Source organism: Salvia hispanica, chromosome 1 (assembly GCF_023119035.1).
Source record: "Salvia hispanica cultivar TCC Black 2014 chromosome 1, UniMelb_Shisp_WGS_1.0, whole genome shotgun sequence".
In the NCBI taxonomy this organism is placed as follows: Eukaryota; Viridiplantae; Streptophyta; class Magnoliopsida; order Lamiales; family Lamiaceae; genus Salvia; species Salvia hispanica.
Genome location: NC_062965.1, coordinates 8,424,398 through 8,442,096, shown reverse-complemented (window position 1 = coordinate 8,442,096; position 17,699 = coordinate 8,424,398). Strand labels below are relative to the sequence as shown.

The window sequence follows — 17,699 nt, the reverse complement described above, 5'->3', positions numbered from 1 at the left end:
TACTTTAACTACCATTCTCCTCCTCTCTCTTACTTTACCATACAATTCTTCTCCTCTCTTATTTTACCAATTTTATCTTAATTCCCGTGTCATACCCATTGCAACTATTTTTATGGGATGGAGGGAGTAATAAATTTTCTTTCTAGTTTTATAATTTTACCAATCATGCATTAAAACTTGTGTGATTCCAACTATCTCTCCAATTAAACACTTTAACCAATAACTCCTAAAATCCTGTGCCGGCCAAGAAATGTGTCATCTTAGCCGGGACGGAAGGAGTAATATAGAAATGAGAAAAAGAAACACCACAAAATTTTGAAGTATTGTTATACATGTGCATGCATGGTCATGATACACACGTCGGAACATGGTGGGTCCTTGGGAACCCCAACTATTTTCGTTATGGGATATTGGCCCTCAATATCATGGAACTTTTAATAAGTTAGGTATTTTTTTTCTTAATTTCTCAACAACTTCGAGAGTTTCCAGTTCTTTAATCTTTGAGGATAGTTTTTCATTAAGCACACCCTTCAAAATTGTTTTTCAATTCATTACTATAGTCGAAATTTTATCGCCGGTAGGAAAAAACAAACTCAGGTAAAGTTCGTGATACTATTTATCAAGTTGAAAGTTCGTGGGAAAAACCCAACTTTTTGAAAGTTCCATGATATTAGGGACCAATGTCCCTTTCAATATTACTATATATTGTATATTCATACTATAATAAACAATACTTTAACAGCGCGCGCAGGTGGTGTGCAACCACAGATCAGGTGTTGAATCCCGTTGCAAGCGTTCTTTGCTTGATTTTAGTTGGTTAATTTTGTATAGCTATTAATGATTGTTTTCTTCACACCAAATCTTTATATATAGGGGTATATTAATATGACAACCCTCTTTATTGTAACACCATACCACTATTTCAGATCATTAAATTTGAAGATCGTGTGATTCTCAAGCTGCCATGTGGAAACCCATTTTATTTAAATTGGAACATAAAAAACGCTGAAGGGCAAAATCGGCATTTTCCTATTTTTAGTTAGTTACCAAATTGCAGTGTTACTCTATGAATATTGCAGTGTTACGCTCCTGTATCATTCGTAATACTCCCTCTGTTCTACAATAAGAGTCACATTTTGTCATTTTGGTTCGTATCACAATAAGAGTCACATTTCACTTTTTACCATAAATAGTAAGTCGGTCTCACATTCTATTAACTCACTTTACTCACATTTTATTATAAAACCAATATAAAAAAGTTGGCCTCATATTCTACTAACTTTTACAATCCACTATTCTTTACTTTTCTTAAAACCCGTGCCCATAACAAGATTGATTCCTATAATGGGACGGAGGGAGTAGTTTTTTACCTTACCAGATTGCAGTTTTACCCTACGAATATTGCAGTGTTACTCTCCTACATCATTTGTAACAGTTTTTTGTCTTACTAAATTGCAGTGTTACCAAGTAGTATTTGCAGTTTACATATTACTTTATTATACTTGTTCCTAATATAGTTTATTCAAACGATTGCAGATTTGTTCTCGCTATTGCTGATTACTCCATCCGTCCCATAATAATTTGTTAGAGTTTGTATACTAGAAATCACCTTTCGAGTGATTGAATACTGTTAAAACTCTTATTTTATTTTCCAAGGAATAAAACATATTATTTTTGTCATAATGTTGTTATGTTTTACATTTAATGGATGTTTATTACATGTTTAAATGTGTAAGTAACTTAACAAAGTGTAAGTCTTTGTTTTAGTAGACCGGTTGTTGGCGACGTCCACTTTAAGGTAACACAGTCAGTTCTGAACAAAGAAAAAGAAGTATTTCACAACCTAGATAGACTTAGACTACCTATCGTGAAAGGTTGCAATGTCAGTCCGATTATTTCTAAGCCTTACGAAATAAGATGACGTTGGTGTGGTACAACACTGAATTGGATCTAACAGCGAGACATATCTTTATGCTATCTACTGAAAGACGAGGTCTTGTTAATTATTGTTTTTTAATCAATGTACGTTAGCATTGAGCATACGGTATTGATGATGCACTACTTTAACTTACCAAATGGTGCGGGTTTTTTCGCAACCCAATAAGACTGGTATATTGGGTAGTGGTGATTAATATCTAGCGGTGCTAGGATTGCTATTATATTGAATCGTGCGCCAGGTGAGTCTCGTTTGATAACATCCTCAAGAGGAGCTTGAAATAAGGTTTTATTATTCGAACCTAGCTAGTTGGAGTTTGATTACTCTATGAATTTCTTGCTGAGTCCACTCTTGGAGTTAATAAGATATTTCTGTGAAAAAATAATTTAAATTGAGATAGTTATAATTATTTAAAGATTAGAGATATTTTTAAAAAGTTAGTTATAATTAATTTTTTGTTAATTGACATGAATACCCCTGATTGACATTTTTTGCACGTTGCATTGATACTCGATTTTATACCTTGATTTAATGATCCAATGCCTATCATTTAGTTGTAGTTAGCAATTTAAGGATATAAGTTAGCAATATAAAATACCACATACATACTCTTAGTAAATTTAATTTATAACTTATGTTTTTATTTAACAAAAATAAATATTCTTAATTTATTTTGACACCGACACTATAGCTGGTTTTTTTTTAGTTTATATTGTTGATTTTCAAATGATTTATGTCTTATTATTCATTTCTATTTTAGATATGTAATATTCAAGTCGGAATTGTTTTTTCATTAGTTAATGCTAAAAATATGTAAAAAATATTAACAATAATATGGACCTAGCATTAAAATCATGCGTCAACCATTGTCTCCTAAGATCGATCCTTAATCAATATTCCCTCCGTTCCCTCATAGTTGAGGCGGAACTTTTCGGCACGGAGTTTAAGAAATGAATATTGAGTGTGTTAAATAAATAGATAAAAAAGTAAGAAAGAGAAAAAGGTAGAGAGAATAAAGTAAAAAGTGAATAAAGTAGAGAGAATAAAGTAAGAGAGAGTAAAGTAAGAAAGAGAAATAAGTTACTATATATGGAAATGACTCAACTATGAATAAACTTCCCGAAATGGAAAAATGACCCAACTATGAAGGAACGGAAGGAGTACATAAAAACTAATTATGACTACTAGATTGGAAACTAGATGATGTTGATTTATTCTTTTAAGGGCAAATTGCATGTAAAGTCATGAACTTTTAAAATAGTTTGACTTTTTGCGTGAACATAAAATGTTGCATGAAGAGTCATGAACTTTATTGATTGTGTAAATTTCACATCCGACCCGATAGATTTGCGACACAAACTTATCCTACGTGGCGCACAGCTCCATCAATTCTGATTGTTTCTCTTCTATCTTTGCAATCCCTGACCGTGGACTTATCACAAATATACAAGTAGCACAAATGAAAACATACTAATCGAATTTCACAAATTGAATTCAGAATACGAATCAACATAAACATACATGTAACACCCCGACTTTTGGACATCTTTTAAGCTCTTCTAAAAGGAACGCCGAATGGCTAGACAAAATTTTTTTTAACAAGATGATCGTTAAGACGATCAAAGGAGAATTTCACATTAAGATTGATCAAGAGTATTTTCAAATTTCATTTAGTACAAGAGAAGTTAAGCCCAAAATAAATAATGGATCAAGAACATGTTTCAGATTACATAAAATTAAGTGCATGAATTTATGAGTTTGAGAAAAAAAAAACAGATCATGACTACAATCACAAGACTATAAACAACGGGCCTAATCTTGTGAACCGCATCACGCCCTTTTGAAGCCCAATAAGTCGGCCCTATCCGATCAGCCTGTTGGGCCCGAGGCATCAAGCCCGTCTCGGACAGCAGCTTGGCAGCCCAAGTCCTCTCCCAACCTGCAAAGTAGAGACCAGCTTTAGTTACTAAAGAACAAAAGAAATTAAAAGGAACTCTTACCATGAGGAAGGAGACAACCTCCCTTTAGTTGAAAGACCAAAGACTTACCCAAAAGGGGCAAGTCAATCCTGCAAATCCTCCACACTAATGCAGCACCTGTTTTCTCACCAGCCACAAGCAAACAATGGAAGTTAATAGCTAAGTACTAGGTACCCATATGGAGCCAATTTTCAGTTAAAGTTTTGCTGCAGAATCACAATAAAGAGGATTTGCTGCAGGAAGAGAACAAGGGAATACAACAGCTCCAATTAAGGCCTCACGAGTACACACTCTGCCTATAAATTCCCCTCCACACCACCTATGAACACTCTCATAAACACCATGAGAATTTTCCAGCAACAGTGAGAGTGAACTTTGTGAAAGGGGCAGTGAGTAGACTAAGCTAGCAAGAACACATCAGTTTCTCTTCCAGTTTCATCACCACAGCACAGCAGGTAGCTCCACAACACCCTCATTTCATGCTCATGTAGAAACCAAGCACAAGCATGTTTAGAGCACCACCATTTCAGATCTTAATAACATGATGGGAATAAATGGAAGGATATAGTAAAGCACTTGCACACCCTCTGCCTCTTCTAAAATGTCATGCTTAGGATAAGAAAACCTAAAGCTTTATTTCACTTCTAATGCACACCACAGTAAGCACAAGAACAACCAGCTTAGGCCTTTTCTCGCCCAACAGATTTTCACAATTAACCTCAGCTACGAAACTCATGTTTAAGAACAGAAACTAGCTCACACTTAATAAGAATCGAAGTAAACAAAAGGGAAATAGGCTATAAGACAGAAGACTTAGCTTTAGGCCGACAACCGAAGGGCTGTCCGGCGACGAACCGGCGGCGACGAACCGGCGGCGACGAACCGGCGGCGACGGAGGCTGTGGCCGACCGCGAGCAAAGGAGCTCCGGAAATCCGTCAGGACGACGCGAATTCGACGGAGAAGAGGAGGATGGGAGAGGCGGCAGTAGCGCTGGTCTGAGAAGCGGACCGAGCAGCGCCGGCTGCAGTTGGAGACGTCGGCGACGGCGACGGGAGACAGCAACGAGCAGCTTCCAAGCTCTCGGACAGCAGCTACCCCGAGCGCTACACGAGGACGAGCAGCCTGGAGCGCTGCGTCGCGGCAAGAAGGAGGGAGGCGATGCCTTTCGGCTCTCCGGTCTAGGAATTTCAGATTGGAAAGGGAGTTCGCCGGAGAAAGGAGAGAGAAGGAGTTAGGGATTTCAGTGATTTTGGGGGAGGAGGACCGATGAAGTGAGTATAAGTGGGTTGCTCATATTGTTGATTTAATTGGGCTAGTTGTTTAATTGAGATTTGGGCCAGGGAGGATTTAATTTAGTTGAGGATTGGGGCAAGAATGGTGAGGGAAATTAAAATGGACCCAAACAAAATTGTAAGTGGGCTGCTCCTTTTAATTTGATTGGAATTTTGGGCCAGATTAAATTATTTATGATTGGGCTGAAATTTATGGAATTTATTTGGGAGCCCGGTTAAATGCGCAATTGTTTGCAAGTTTCGAAGACAAAAAAATGTTGAAGGGTCTGCTGTTAAGGAAATAGAAAGAAAGAGGGAGACGACGTTCTCAGGTCACAGAAATAATTAAACCTAATAAAGAAGTTCTATTAATTAAATTTCCCGATTTAATTAAATTTTCCGATTTAATTAATATGCAAGTTCTAGAATTTTCCAAGTAGTAAGCAAAGAATAAAAGAAATTAATTAGGGCATGCATTCCTATAAGTATGAGATTTTGTCTCGAGTCTAATTAGTATGTTGTTATGTTATGTTTTTCACAAAGGACTATCTCCGCAAGTTAAGATCAGAGCGAGAAATTCAATTAAAGGAAATTAAGCGAACAAGGTGGGCTTTCTACTTTTACAGTACAGTTCTTTACGAGAAGTATTTTACGTGGGCTTTCTGTTTAATATACAGTATTTATGATAAGTATATTATGGGCTTTCTGTTAATGTTACAGTTTTTACGAGAAATATATTTTTAGTGAGCTTTCAGTTTAAAGTATGTTACAGTTTTATGAGAAGTATTATGTTTAAAGTACAGTTTTTATGAAAAGTGCTATTGTGATATGATATTACGTGAGCCTTATACGAATGTGCTTTTGGTTATTTATGTTCCCAGTATGTTTTGCAGTTTGAATACAGTACAGTTATTTACGTTCCCAGTACGAATTCTTTCAGTTATTTTAGTTATCAGTATGTTTTGTCTTGCCAAGTTTTGTTTTGAACTTTGCCTATCTGTTTGTCTAGCAAGGGCGACGTCCCTACTAGACCAAGAGTTCGTGAATTTCGGTTCACCAGGAATTAGTGAATGCGGGTTTGTAAGTGGGGTCAGCCCCATACCCGGTTCACTCACAGATATGGTATTTGTTCCAGGGTTCACTATAGAAATGCTTTTAGTGTCCTCGGGCCTTTTAAGATAAAACCCCGAGCTCACTTAGTAGTGGCTTGACAAAACCAGTTTTCTTTTCAGTAAAATATATTTCGGCACGTGTCCACTGAGTACACCAAGTACTCAGCCCTGCATATGTTTTAAAAATGTGCAGGTTGAGCAGTGATGACGGCGGGCGGTGTTGAGCACAGACAAATGAAGATCCTTCGATAGAATAGTACTTGGATGCGTCGTGTCTCCATACACGATGTCATCTGCTCTTGACTCTTCCGCTGCAATGTAAAAGTCGAGTTTACACTCCTTGTATTATGCATTCTGATATATATTATTCCAAGTTATTTCAGTTCAAGTTCAGTTGTGCCACCGTTTTCCCCCTTTCTTCCCCGCTTCTTTCATCCTCCCCTAGTCGCGATCAACCGAGCTTTCTATCCTTAGAAAGTGCGGTCGTGACAATACAAGTCTAATTCAGCATAAAAGTAGCATTAATTCCACAATTCGAATTGAACCTAAATTTGTCATTTGCCAAGTCATGCCTCCGGCGCACCACGTAGAATAAGTTTTTGTCAAAAATCTATCGAGTCGGGTCGAAAGAGAAATTTACAGTCTTGATAAAATACACTATGACTTTTCATGCAACATTTTAAAGTTCACGAGAAAAACCAAACTATTTTGGAAGTTCATGACTTTATATGCAATTTGCTCTTCTTTTAAATACTCCCTCCGTCCCCGATTAAGAGTCACACTTTGACCGGACACGAGTTTTAAGAAATGTAAAGAAAAGTTGGTTGAAAAAGTTAGTGGAATGTGAGACCCATTTTTTTATATTGGTTTTATAATAAAATGTGAGTGAATTGAGTTAGTGGAATGTGAGACCTACTTACTATTTATGGTAAAAATGAAGTGTGACTCTTAATTAGGGACGAACCGAAATGGAAAAGTGTGACTCTTAATCGGGGACGGAGGGAGTATCAGTTAGTAATTTCTAGAATATCATTATTGGGATAAAATTATAAAATATATAGAAAACATTGTTGATAATAGTAATTAATTTTATTTTTTTATTTAATTAGAATAATATTTCAAACTTTGATTTTACATAAATTTTGAATTCAAAATATTTTTTCGTAGAAAGTGTATTAAATTAAAGGCAGTTTAATTTAATACTTGTGAATTAATATGTTCACTTATGTTGTTAGTGTAAAAAATTACAAATAACTTTTGACTGATATGCTCAATACTAGATAATGTCTGTTTTACTTTGAGATGGAAAAAGGCATCGACGTTTCGACACTAAAACTATTTTCAAATGAAATTAAAGGAAAATAAATAAAATAATCCAACGACACATTGCAGTGGTAAAAGCAAGATTCTTTGGATCTTGATATCGAATGGGATGAGATTGATTCTCATTTTAGATTCCATTTGGTCACACACTCATATGGATGCTATATACGGGGAACACTATGTTAACACCATAATTAGAATAACAATCTTATAAGTCGAGTTCTGTGTCTTGATTACTGGTTTGTTTATCGTGCTTAAACAGATAATATGTACAATTTATTTGCTAAACCTTATAAGTCGAGTTTTGTGTCTTGATTACTGGTTTGTTTATCGTGCTTAAACAGATAATATGCACAATTTATTTGCTAAGTGCAGGAAGAGGGTCTAGACTTGTGTAAGGGGAGCCGTAGAAAAATCTAAGTGGAAAACGAGAAAAAAAAGTGCAAACTGATCAGTAGACCCTAGGGAGACTAGATATAAGATTTTGAAGGGGTAAAAATGTCAATGCAATAGAGCGATAATTGTAGGCATTTGGGGCACACCGTCCTATAAATAGGGGGCTTAACATGAAGATAAAGAGTTTCGGAAAATCATTCTTTACGCCTCATTTTTTTTTCCGTTCAACACCTTTCCAGCTGAAGGGGACGTTCACCATGCCAGTTTCGTTCCAACCATCGCAGCTGGTCTGAAACAGTTTCAATGTTGTTATGAGCATAAACATTCTTACTTTCTCTTTTGAATTTCCACTTCAGTTTTTGAAGCTTTCTACTGTTTAGTTTTCAGATTTCCTTAGTTAAATCTCGTGGTAGATTTCGTATCGTTGTTGGATTCGTGGTTGATTTTGTTTTGTTAATCGTGGATCTTGATCTAGTTTTAAGATATAAAGCTTTTGTTTGGTTTATCTTGTGTTGATCTTAGCTTAGATTTTAGTGCTTGTTTTAGTTATGCCTAGTTCAAGGTAGATCTGACGGTTCTTGAGTGTTTTGCATGTTTTAATCAGACGCAGCAACAAGAAAATGCATGGTTTCAATTCTGTTCTATTTTCGTTGCATTTATAATTTCGGGGGTTTAAGATTGATCATCCATGGAAGTTGTTGATTTATGTTAGTTTTGCTTGGCGAGGAAGAAAATACCAGAATCAAAGAAAGGGACCAAATATATGCTTTGTGCTTTTGTACTTTATACTTTTAAGCTTTTCTACACCTAGGTAGTTATTTAGGATCTATGGTTGCTTGTTGCTTTTACCTTTTGTCAAGCCTAATTTCAGTAAGTCTCATCTAGCAGTTTCATTTCAGGTTCACACTAGTAGTCGAGTTCCTCATATTCACATACTCCATTTCATGACACGTTGCATTTTGAGTCACACCCGACCTCCTGGTTAATTTAGGTATAGATCCTTTTTTTTCGTTTCAGTCCATCCTAGTTAGTTCAACCCACATAAAACGTGGCAGCAAGCCAACCCTTTCCGAATCACAAGTGTAAGTGGGTTGAAGTTTTGATACGAAGGTTTAGGTACAACGACAAGACTAGATCTGGGTCCCTCCTAGCTAGTTGGCGCACGACACAGAGTCTATTACACTTTTAAACCTTTACCAAGAGCTATCACAATCTACCACCATTAATAGCCATCCGATCTCTTAATTACCATTACAATCAAGATTTTTATCATAAACAAGCACTCCGTACTCTAATCCTTTAAAACCATTTCATCCATCCATTTAATAGATCTGATGGCTACAAATGGTGGTAGGTTGTCACTTTCATTTGGGTTGTCATTTTGATATAAACCTGCCATGTAATACTATATCCTTCAAAGGAAAAGGTGGAGATATTTTTGTTGCTCCCTCTATCCACAAAATAGTGTTCGAAAGTACTATTTTGGGACGTACACAATTTAAAGTTTTACTTACATTTTTTTTGTTTTAGGTAGTGAATCCCACGCTCCACTAAATTCTTACACTTACATTCTACTATAAAACTAATCTACATTCGTTCCATAAAAATAGAGACTCTTTCCATTTTGATCCCTCCCAAAAAATAGTCCACTTTTATTTTTGGTAATTTCTTCTTCTCTAATGAGGTGAGTATTCTCTGTGAACATTACAAATCATGCCTTAAAATACGTGTTGTTACTAATATCTTTATTTATATGGGTTAGATGAAGTATATAAAAGTAAGACCTACATTACTCAACTTTTCCACCAATTTCCTTTACATTTCTTAAAATTTGTGCCAAATCACACATGAATTTTATGTGATTTTCTAGAGAGGTGATTTTATTAGGAATGGTGTATGAAGAGTGTCAAGTTTTGGTTATATGTGAGAAGAATAATGGCTAGAAGGAAGAGTTGAAATTTTCTCTATACGTATTACGGCCGTCAATTTTTGATACGACACGATAACCCGACACGAATTCGCACGAAATTAATGGGTTTGGGTCAAAGCTTATTGGGTTCGTGTCCTAATCAGATCGACACGTTAAGGACACGAAAAATTCGTGTCGTGTTCGTGTTGTGTTCGGGTTACCCGTTTAGAAATAATATTATAATATTATTAATTTTTAGCATTTTAAAAATGATACTCCCTCCATCCACTAAATATTGTCCAAGTTTGACTCGGTGCGGGTTTAAGAAATGTGAAGAAAAGTGAGTTGAAAAAGTTAGTGGAATGAGGGTCCCACTTTTATATATTAGTTTTATAATAGAATGTGAGTGTAAAGAGTTAGTGGAAAGTGAGGTTCATTTACCAAAAGTAGAAAAAAACAAAGTGGGCAACTTTTCACGGACAGACCAAAATGACAAAACTGGACAACATTTCACGGATTGAAGGAGTATTTTTTTTGTTTGATTTCTTTGCTATGAATCTATTGATGTTATTGTTCATCAAATCACATTGTGTAATCAGATTTTAGGTTTTTAATTAGACTCTTAATGATCAGATTCAAAGTTTGTAACTTTTGTTAATCAATAGCAGTTGTTATTAGGTTCTTACCGTGTTATCAGGTTCTTATCGAGTTGTTATAGTGTCGTGTTGACCTGACCCAAAGTGGTTCGTGTCGTTAATGGGTTCGTGTCGTGTTCGGATTTGAGGGTTGTGGGTCGTGTTCGTGTTCGGGTTTAGGGTTTTCTTAACGAGTTGTGTTCGTGTTTGGGTTTAGGGTTTTCTTAACGGGTTGTGTTCGTGTTTGTCCTTATTGGGTCGTGTCGTTAACAGGTTGACCAAATAACGACCCGACACGCACGATGTATTAATCAATAGTTAGTTAACACCGTTAATTTTAATACACAAAATCGCCACATGATGTTTGTATATGGGTGCATTAAAAGATGAAACACAATTGTGCTATAGAAGATCTGACTTTAGAAGCACACACAACACAAATTTTATTAATTCTTGAAAATGAATTCACTCTTAGCTTACAAACTGACATAGCAATTTAATATCACACTTAAGAAATCAAACTATGTTAAACACACAATTGACATATAAGAAATAAAAATAAATGAAGCACACGAAGAGTAAGATTGAAATTGTTCAATATTTCCTTTAGACGGCTCAACATTTGGGCATGTCCGGAGGCGGAGGCAGCATCTTCGCATCCGGAGTCTTGCCATTTTTCACAATGAACGCCATCTCCATTCCCCAGCTAACATGCCTCTCCAAATGACAATGCATTAGCCAAACACCTACAACAAAGGTACAGAGTTAGGGTTAGGGTTAGGATTATCCCTATATAAATAAAAGTGAATGTGATTTACCTGGATTGTTGGCCTTGAACCTAATGGCAGTCCATCCATTGCTTGGAACAGCAATAGTATTCTGCAGAGGAGGATCAACAAGATTATACCCGACCGAGTCCCTTTTCCTGTTGAAGTTTCCGGTCCCCATTCCAACCACATAGAAGCTGTAGCCGTGCAAGTGCATCGGATGATATACCCCATTACCAAGATTAGTACCTTGGAACACAACCTCCACTGTCGTATTATACTTCAACACTGCAACTTCTGTCCCATTTTGAGGCGTACGGTAGATGCTAGAGATATTCTCCGCGGTGTAGTTGAATGTGAAAGGTGGGTTTCTAGGGAAGCTTTCGTTGTAGACTCCTGGAATCTGATTGTAATACGCTCCAAGAATGTCGATTCTCGGTTGAACGAATGTGATGTTGTTGATGCTTGCCTTCAGCCGTTGGCCAGTCACTTGCCCAGTACATTCAGGGCAAGGAAATGTGTTGATTGAGAGTGTGAAGAAAAACGTTTTCTCTACTTCCCGAGGGACGTCGATTGGGTGATCTTCGCCACCTAAGCTTCTCAGCCGCGCTGTGAAACTATCAGAGGCTATGGTGTCGTCTATCGGGGGGAGTGTAGGGAACAGGGGGGAAGACGAGTTGGGATAGTTTCCAGTGTACTCGACAATGGCGGTGGTCGTGTTTTCTGATGAATTTCCGGCAACGCTATGCACTCTCGAAGCCATGTAGTAATGGCTAGGGTTTTGGTTGGCCTCCAACAGGAAATCGATGGTTTGGCCGGGCGATATTGCAATGTAGTCTGTGGCGAATGGCTTCGTGTAGCTGCCGTCCGATCCGACTATGGTGATGTTGTGGTTGGCGATTTTAAAGAACATTATATTGTTCATCACTGCGTTGATCATTCGGAATAGATATGTCTTCCCATGATCGACCTTCACCTTGAATGTATCTGTGTTCATTTCCAAAATTAAGACTAAAACCTACTATATAAAAATAAAACATATACATGTATTAATTTGTCACAATGGTTTGTTACCAGGTTTAGAGCAGGGATTGAGATCACCAGGTTGACCATTTATGAGGAAGGCATCAGAAATGATTGGGTCGCCTCCACTAGCCAAAAATTCAGACAAGACTTCCTGGATGTCTCTTTTCCACCATTCTCCTATATTACAAATATTTTTCAATAAGAGATTAATACTGATTACAACGGAATTTGGCCACCAGACATCGATTAGAGGTCGAAAAAAATACAAAAATATAGTACTGTTTTTTCAAGCTTAATCGTTTAATTTCTAGTTTTCGTTTTATTTCCTTTTGGGTCCCTAGGGTTTTCTAGTTGCTTATAAATAGCGGGTGTCTTTGTTTTGAATGCAATATTTTATTAATACGGTTGTTTACATTTTTGAAGAAACTAAGGTTTATTATTTAATCATTATCTACACGTTTCTAGATCACTTTTCTATATTCAATAATTAGTTATGTTTAGAAATTACACTAACTTAAAAGAAATATTATATAGTAGTACTAGGTGCATATGATCATAATACTATAAAATGATGATTCAAGATGGAAAAGCGACTTAACAAACAAAAAATCAACACACCTAATATGATGGGAATCTCAGCAGCAGGAGTGGGGAAGGGATAAGAATCGCCCTCTTTTGGATAGACGATGAGCGAACCATGCACAGTAGCTCGAGACCAGTCGCTGTGAGCGTGCCACCACAGAGTACCTATCTCATCAGAAAGTACGATCTTTTGGCTAAACCTGGTCCCAGGACGAATTGGGCACTGGGTTATGTATTCGGGACCATCTGACCATGGATATCTCGGTTGTTTCACTCCATGCCTGCATTTATAAAATCAACTAATTTACGAAAATCTCTTCGATTTTGAACACATTGATACTATGATTAGGTAGTGGTAATTACCAGTGAATCGTTACGTTCTCGGTTGCTCTGTTGATAACATCAACAATAAGAGTATCTCCTTGTCTAACATGTAATGTTGGGCCTGGGAATTCCCCATTCACTGTTAATATGCTCTTGTTGCTGCATAACCTCGTGTATTGAGTATCCTTCAACTGCAATTATAGGAATAGGGAACATAGGATTGTAATGCATAGCTTGGAAATTGTTTCATTTTTAGATTATAAAACAACCTTTCTTTCACTTTCAATTTCAAAACCAACATTTTATGTTTTTCAAAGATGTTATGCGTGCATGTCCACCTAAAACAACTACACCCCCGTCCCCCCAAAAATAAGAACTTTTGAAATGACACGAGTTTTTATTCAAAATTGGTAAAGTAAGAGAGAAGTAAAAAAAGAAAAGTGTATTAGTGAAAAACGGGTCTCATCTCATTAGATAGACATAAATTTCCTAAAATAGAAAGTTTATATTTTTAGGGGACGGACCAAAAAGGAGAGAGTTTCTATTTTTAGGGGACGGAGGGAGTATATTTAATGAACTGATAAACGACACAATATTGTAGTAATTATTTTTGGAGACATAGTAATTGCAAAATGAAAGGTTGATTTTCAAAGTTTTTAAAACAACATGAAAATTGTAAATTCAAAAACATATTGTGTTGGCGAAAGATATAATGCAAAAGAATAAGAATATTACTTACAACAAATTTGTGACGATGAATTTTTGCATGGGTAGCAACGAATGCACATGTTAAAAGAAATAACAAGACTAGGTACTTCATGCTTCCTAATTCTATTTTATAGCTAGTTTTTTTTTTTTTTTTTTTTTTTTTTTTTTTGCCTCTTCTTGTTACCTCTATTAGGACGTTTGAATCTAATCTGTGTATGTTTTTTTTTGAGATATTCGAAGTATTTATAGATGTAGGATGGTGATGAAAGTGCATGGTAGATTTTTCTAAGTGAAAAGGGCCCATAATATTTACGTGTGATACAATTAAAGAAACTCTGGTTTTCTTATTTTCATCCATTAATTTGTTTGAATTTTCTAAATACAGCGAATTTGACCATTTCGTTAGTTAAATTTTATCAACTACTTTACACAAATTGATCTTTTCCACAATTACTTTTCGTCGACTCATAGATGGTCAATGTTAATCCATTACGTAAATGTAATTAGTCTCTAACTTTCCTCTTCCCTTCGTATTAGATAACCTGGGTTTATTCCGCATAAAATAGCATGAAGAATCTTTTAAATTGAACGAGTTTTAAGTTGATCCAAAAGTTGCAAAGAACGGATGTAGTGATTAAATATTTTTTTATTACATTCTAAAAATATGATTCCAGTGAAGAAAATATCTCGACATATTTACCGATTAAAAAAACAAGTCATATATACTCTCGGAATAACATAAGTGATTGATTTCTTTTCGGTACCAAATCTACGAAAAATATTTATTAAGTTAAGTGGAGAGGATAAAGTAATAGAGATAATAAAATATGAGATAGAATAATGCATGAGAGAGAGTGAATGTATTGATTTTTTTTATTATTATTATAAATAGAAATTGATCACTTGTAGAGTCGCAACCAAAATATGAATATCAACCACTTGTAACTAACTCATAGTTGAATCATTTTTCTATTAAAGAAGTTCTATCATACTTAAGTCATTTTTATACTCCCTCCGTTCCACTCAAGATGTCCATATTCTTGAGTGGCACGAGATTTTATGAGTAATTATTAGGTGGAGAAAGTAAAGAGAAAATATTGACAACTTGAGTGGGACGGAGGTAGTATATGATACTAACGGACGTTCTCTATTCTATAATCATTCTGCCTCTTACTCTATTCATTTTTCCACTTTATTCTCTCAATTTTTCTTCCTCTCTTACTTTTCTCTCTCCTTATTTAATACAATAAACATTTTTTTCTTAATCTTCCAGCCGAAGAGAAACACTTCAACTATGGCGGAACGAAAAGAGTATATTTCATTACCAAAAAGTTAAAAATAATTAAGTTTGGATAATTTTAATATAGCATATGAGTGCTGGGTTTTATTTGAATTCAATCACTAATGATTCAATATTGGATTTCAACCAACCTTAGTTAGTTTTGATAAGTAAACATTTCAACCAACCTTAATAAATTTTGATACAATTAATTTTGATAAGTAAACATTTCAACCAACCTTAATAAATTTTGATAAATAATTAGAACTATTTCGATCATGAATCTGTGGTTAACTTTGCTGAACTTTCCACAATTTATTTAAATAATATGAAAACCGTTGAACTTCAATCAAATAAGAGAATATAGCTAAAAGCGTACAGCAAATTTGGAAAAACAATGTAATGAAAGGTCGTCGGCAGCTATAATTCATAGTGGAATGAAGTTTTAAATCACATGTGCCTGATTAACCTACAACTAAGCCATGCTTACCTATTACTAGTATTATCACATGTGCCTGAAAGTGTTAAAACAAATTAATGGGCTGTGATTGGTTGAATTTGAAATAATATTCTGGTATTGAATTTTATATCTAAATTTGAGGTTTGAATATTCTGGTATCTATCTTTCATTCGGCTCACTTTAGTTGGGATAATTTTTTAACACAAAAAATAAAAAAAATACTATTCCCCTCCTATCCTCATAAAATGTCTTAATATATGTCTCATTTCACCTTCAAGTGGACCCCATTTTCCACCAATTCATTTTCGATCACAATATAATTCTTATAAAACTAATATATAAAAAATACTGAGACTCGTATTTCATTAACTAATTCTACCATTTTTCCTTCACAAAATTACATAATTTCTTAAAACCTGCACCGATCAAATATGAGATATTTAATCAGGACTGGAGGGAGTAAAGTATGAAATATTAATTTTACATTTATATTAAACTCAAACTTAGAGCAAACACAACGCGTGCCTTACGCAAGAGCATGCTCGTGCCATCGGCACATCATGGCGCAAGCTCGCCATTGGCCTCTTTTCTTTAAATTCTTAAAAATTAAAAAAATCAGAAAATATTATTAAAAAAGAAAAAATCTTAAGTCCCCCTTCCCATAGTCCTAGTATACACTATTTGCATCTTTACTACATATGGCAAACTAAAATCTGGAATGTTAGATTTTCAAATTGGATGTCAACAGATGACAAATAACTTTGATGTGCATGGTTATTGCATGTGTTTAGAGTCTAAGTGTTTTGCTAATATACGTACTATTGCTTTCATTAATTTTGCTTTATTTTATTTTTATTTGTTGATTATAGTCCAACTCTGATGTTGATAGGTTTTTATGAGAACAGCAATGGTCCTCTGCCTCTACTGCCATTAAGTAAGAGGAGATTGTACTTATGCTCCAGAAACATATAGAGCAGATGAGGAATGAATGGGAAGATCATAGGAGAAGAGAGGATCTAGTTCGCAACGGTTTTGGAGACGTAGCTAATCCGCATAAAATAGAACGAAGAATCTTTTCAATTGAACGAGTTTCAAGTTTATCCCAAAGTTGCATTACAAAACAAGCCATATACTTTTATCCCTCAGTCCCATTATAAATGATTTATTTTCTTATGTGATGAATTTTCAGAATATAATACTCCCTCCGTTCCGGCTAAGATGACACATTGCTTAGCCGGCATGAGATTTTAGGAATTATTAGTTAAAGTATTTAATTAGAGAGAGAAGGTGGGCGTAAGTATTAAAGTAGAGAGATAAAGAAAGGTGGATATTTTAATAGGAGTGAGAAAAAGTGGTTGAGTGTATTAATTGGAGAGAGAAAGTTACTAAAAAAGGAAATGTGCCATCTTAGTTGGGACAAACTAAAAAGAAAAACGTGTCATCTTAAGCGGGACAGAGGGAGTATTTATTATTAACATGAGTTGAGTAAATAAAATAAGAGATAAAAAGATAATAAAATTATCAGCAAGAATAAAATATGAGAAAGTAAAAAGAATTGAATTATTTTATTGAAAATAGAAATTGATCACTTTTGTAATAAAATAATGAAAAATAAAAATTGACCAATCAGAGAATACTTTTACTAAAAGTTGATAACTTTGTGGAAAATCCGTGTAACGAAAAGTCGTCGGCAGCCATAATTTATAGTACTAGTAGTATGAAGTTAAAAAATAAAATATTCTCTGATTTGTAGAAGTGATTTTAATGAATTGAATTGTTTCTTCTTCGTAGTAAATATGAAAAACTCAAAACTCAAAAGCGAACTATATATTAAGAAGCCAATCAAATGAATAGATACTAGTATCTTAAAGATGAAAAATAAATTAAGTAATGAAGAAATATATATTATTGATACGCTCGGATTTTGCAAGATTTTAAGGTAATAATTTGGCCCGTTTTTAATTCCAAAGTTGCATTACATGTCCATTATT

General features: G+C 35.0%; 1 protein-coding gene and 2 long non-coding RNA genes across 3 annotated transcripts; 1 reads left to right on the top strand and 2 right to left on the bottom strand.

Annotated features, from left to right (window-relative positions):
* Positions 1-3,699: 3,699 nt before the first annotated feature.
* LOC125202852 lies at positions 3,700-4,727 on the bottom strand. Its single transcript, XR_007173202.1, has 2 exons — positions 3,937-4,727; positions 3,700-3,875 (listed from the first exon to the last, which is right to left on the bottom strand). It is a non-coding gene; the product is annotated as an uncharacterized LOC125202852 (long non-coding RNA).
* Positions 4,728-5,723: 996 nt separating this feature from the next.
* LOC125202571 lies at positions 5,724-6,687 on the top strand. The gene is made up of 2 exons (XR_007173118.1): positions 5,724-5,792; positions 6,493-6,687. It is a non-coding gene; the product is annotated as an uncharacterized LOC125202571 (long non-coding RNA).
* Positions 6,688-10,980: 4,293 nt separating this feature from the next.
* LOC125202148 (laccase-14-like) lies at positions 10,981-14,159 on the bottom strand. Its single transcript, XM_048100500.1, has 6 exons — positions 14,001-14,159; positions 13,301-13,452; positions 12,974-13,218; positions 12,404-12,532; positions 11,381-12,316; positions 10,981-11,308 (listed from the first exon to the last, which is right to left on the bottom strand). The coding sequence occupies exons 1-6, from the start codon at positions 14,079-14,081 to the stop codon at positions 11,178-11,180; spliced, it is 1,674 nt and encodes a 557-aa protein (XP_047956457.1). The 5' UTR covers positions 14,082-14,159; the 3' UTR covers positions 10,981-11,177.
* Positions 14,160-17,699: the final 3,540 nt, after the last annotated feature.

What these genes read in the sequence shown, in the direction of transcription:
- LOC125202148 (XM_048100500.1), bottom strand. Translation starts at nt 14,081, where the DNA reads ATGAAGTACCTAGTCTTGTTATTTCTTTTAACATGTGCATTCGTTGCT. An exon ending in TTCATCGTCACAAATTTGTT is followed by an intron (nt 13,453 to 14,000) that starts GTAAGTAATATT and finishes CTATAATTGCAG; the next exon opens with TTGAAGGATACTCAATACAC. An exon ending in CAATCCCTGCTCTAAACCTG is followed by an intron (nt 12,317 to 12,403) that starts GTAACAAACCAT and finishes AAATGAACACAG; the next exon opens with ATACATTCAAGGTGAAGGTC.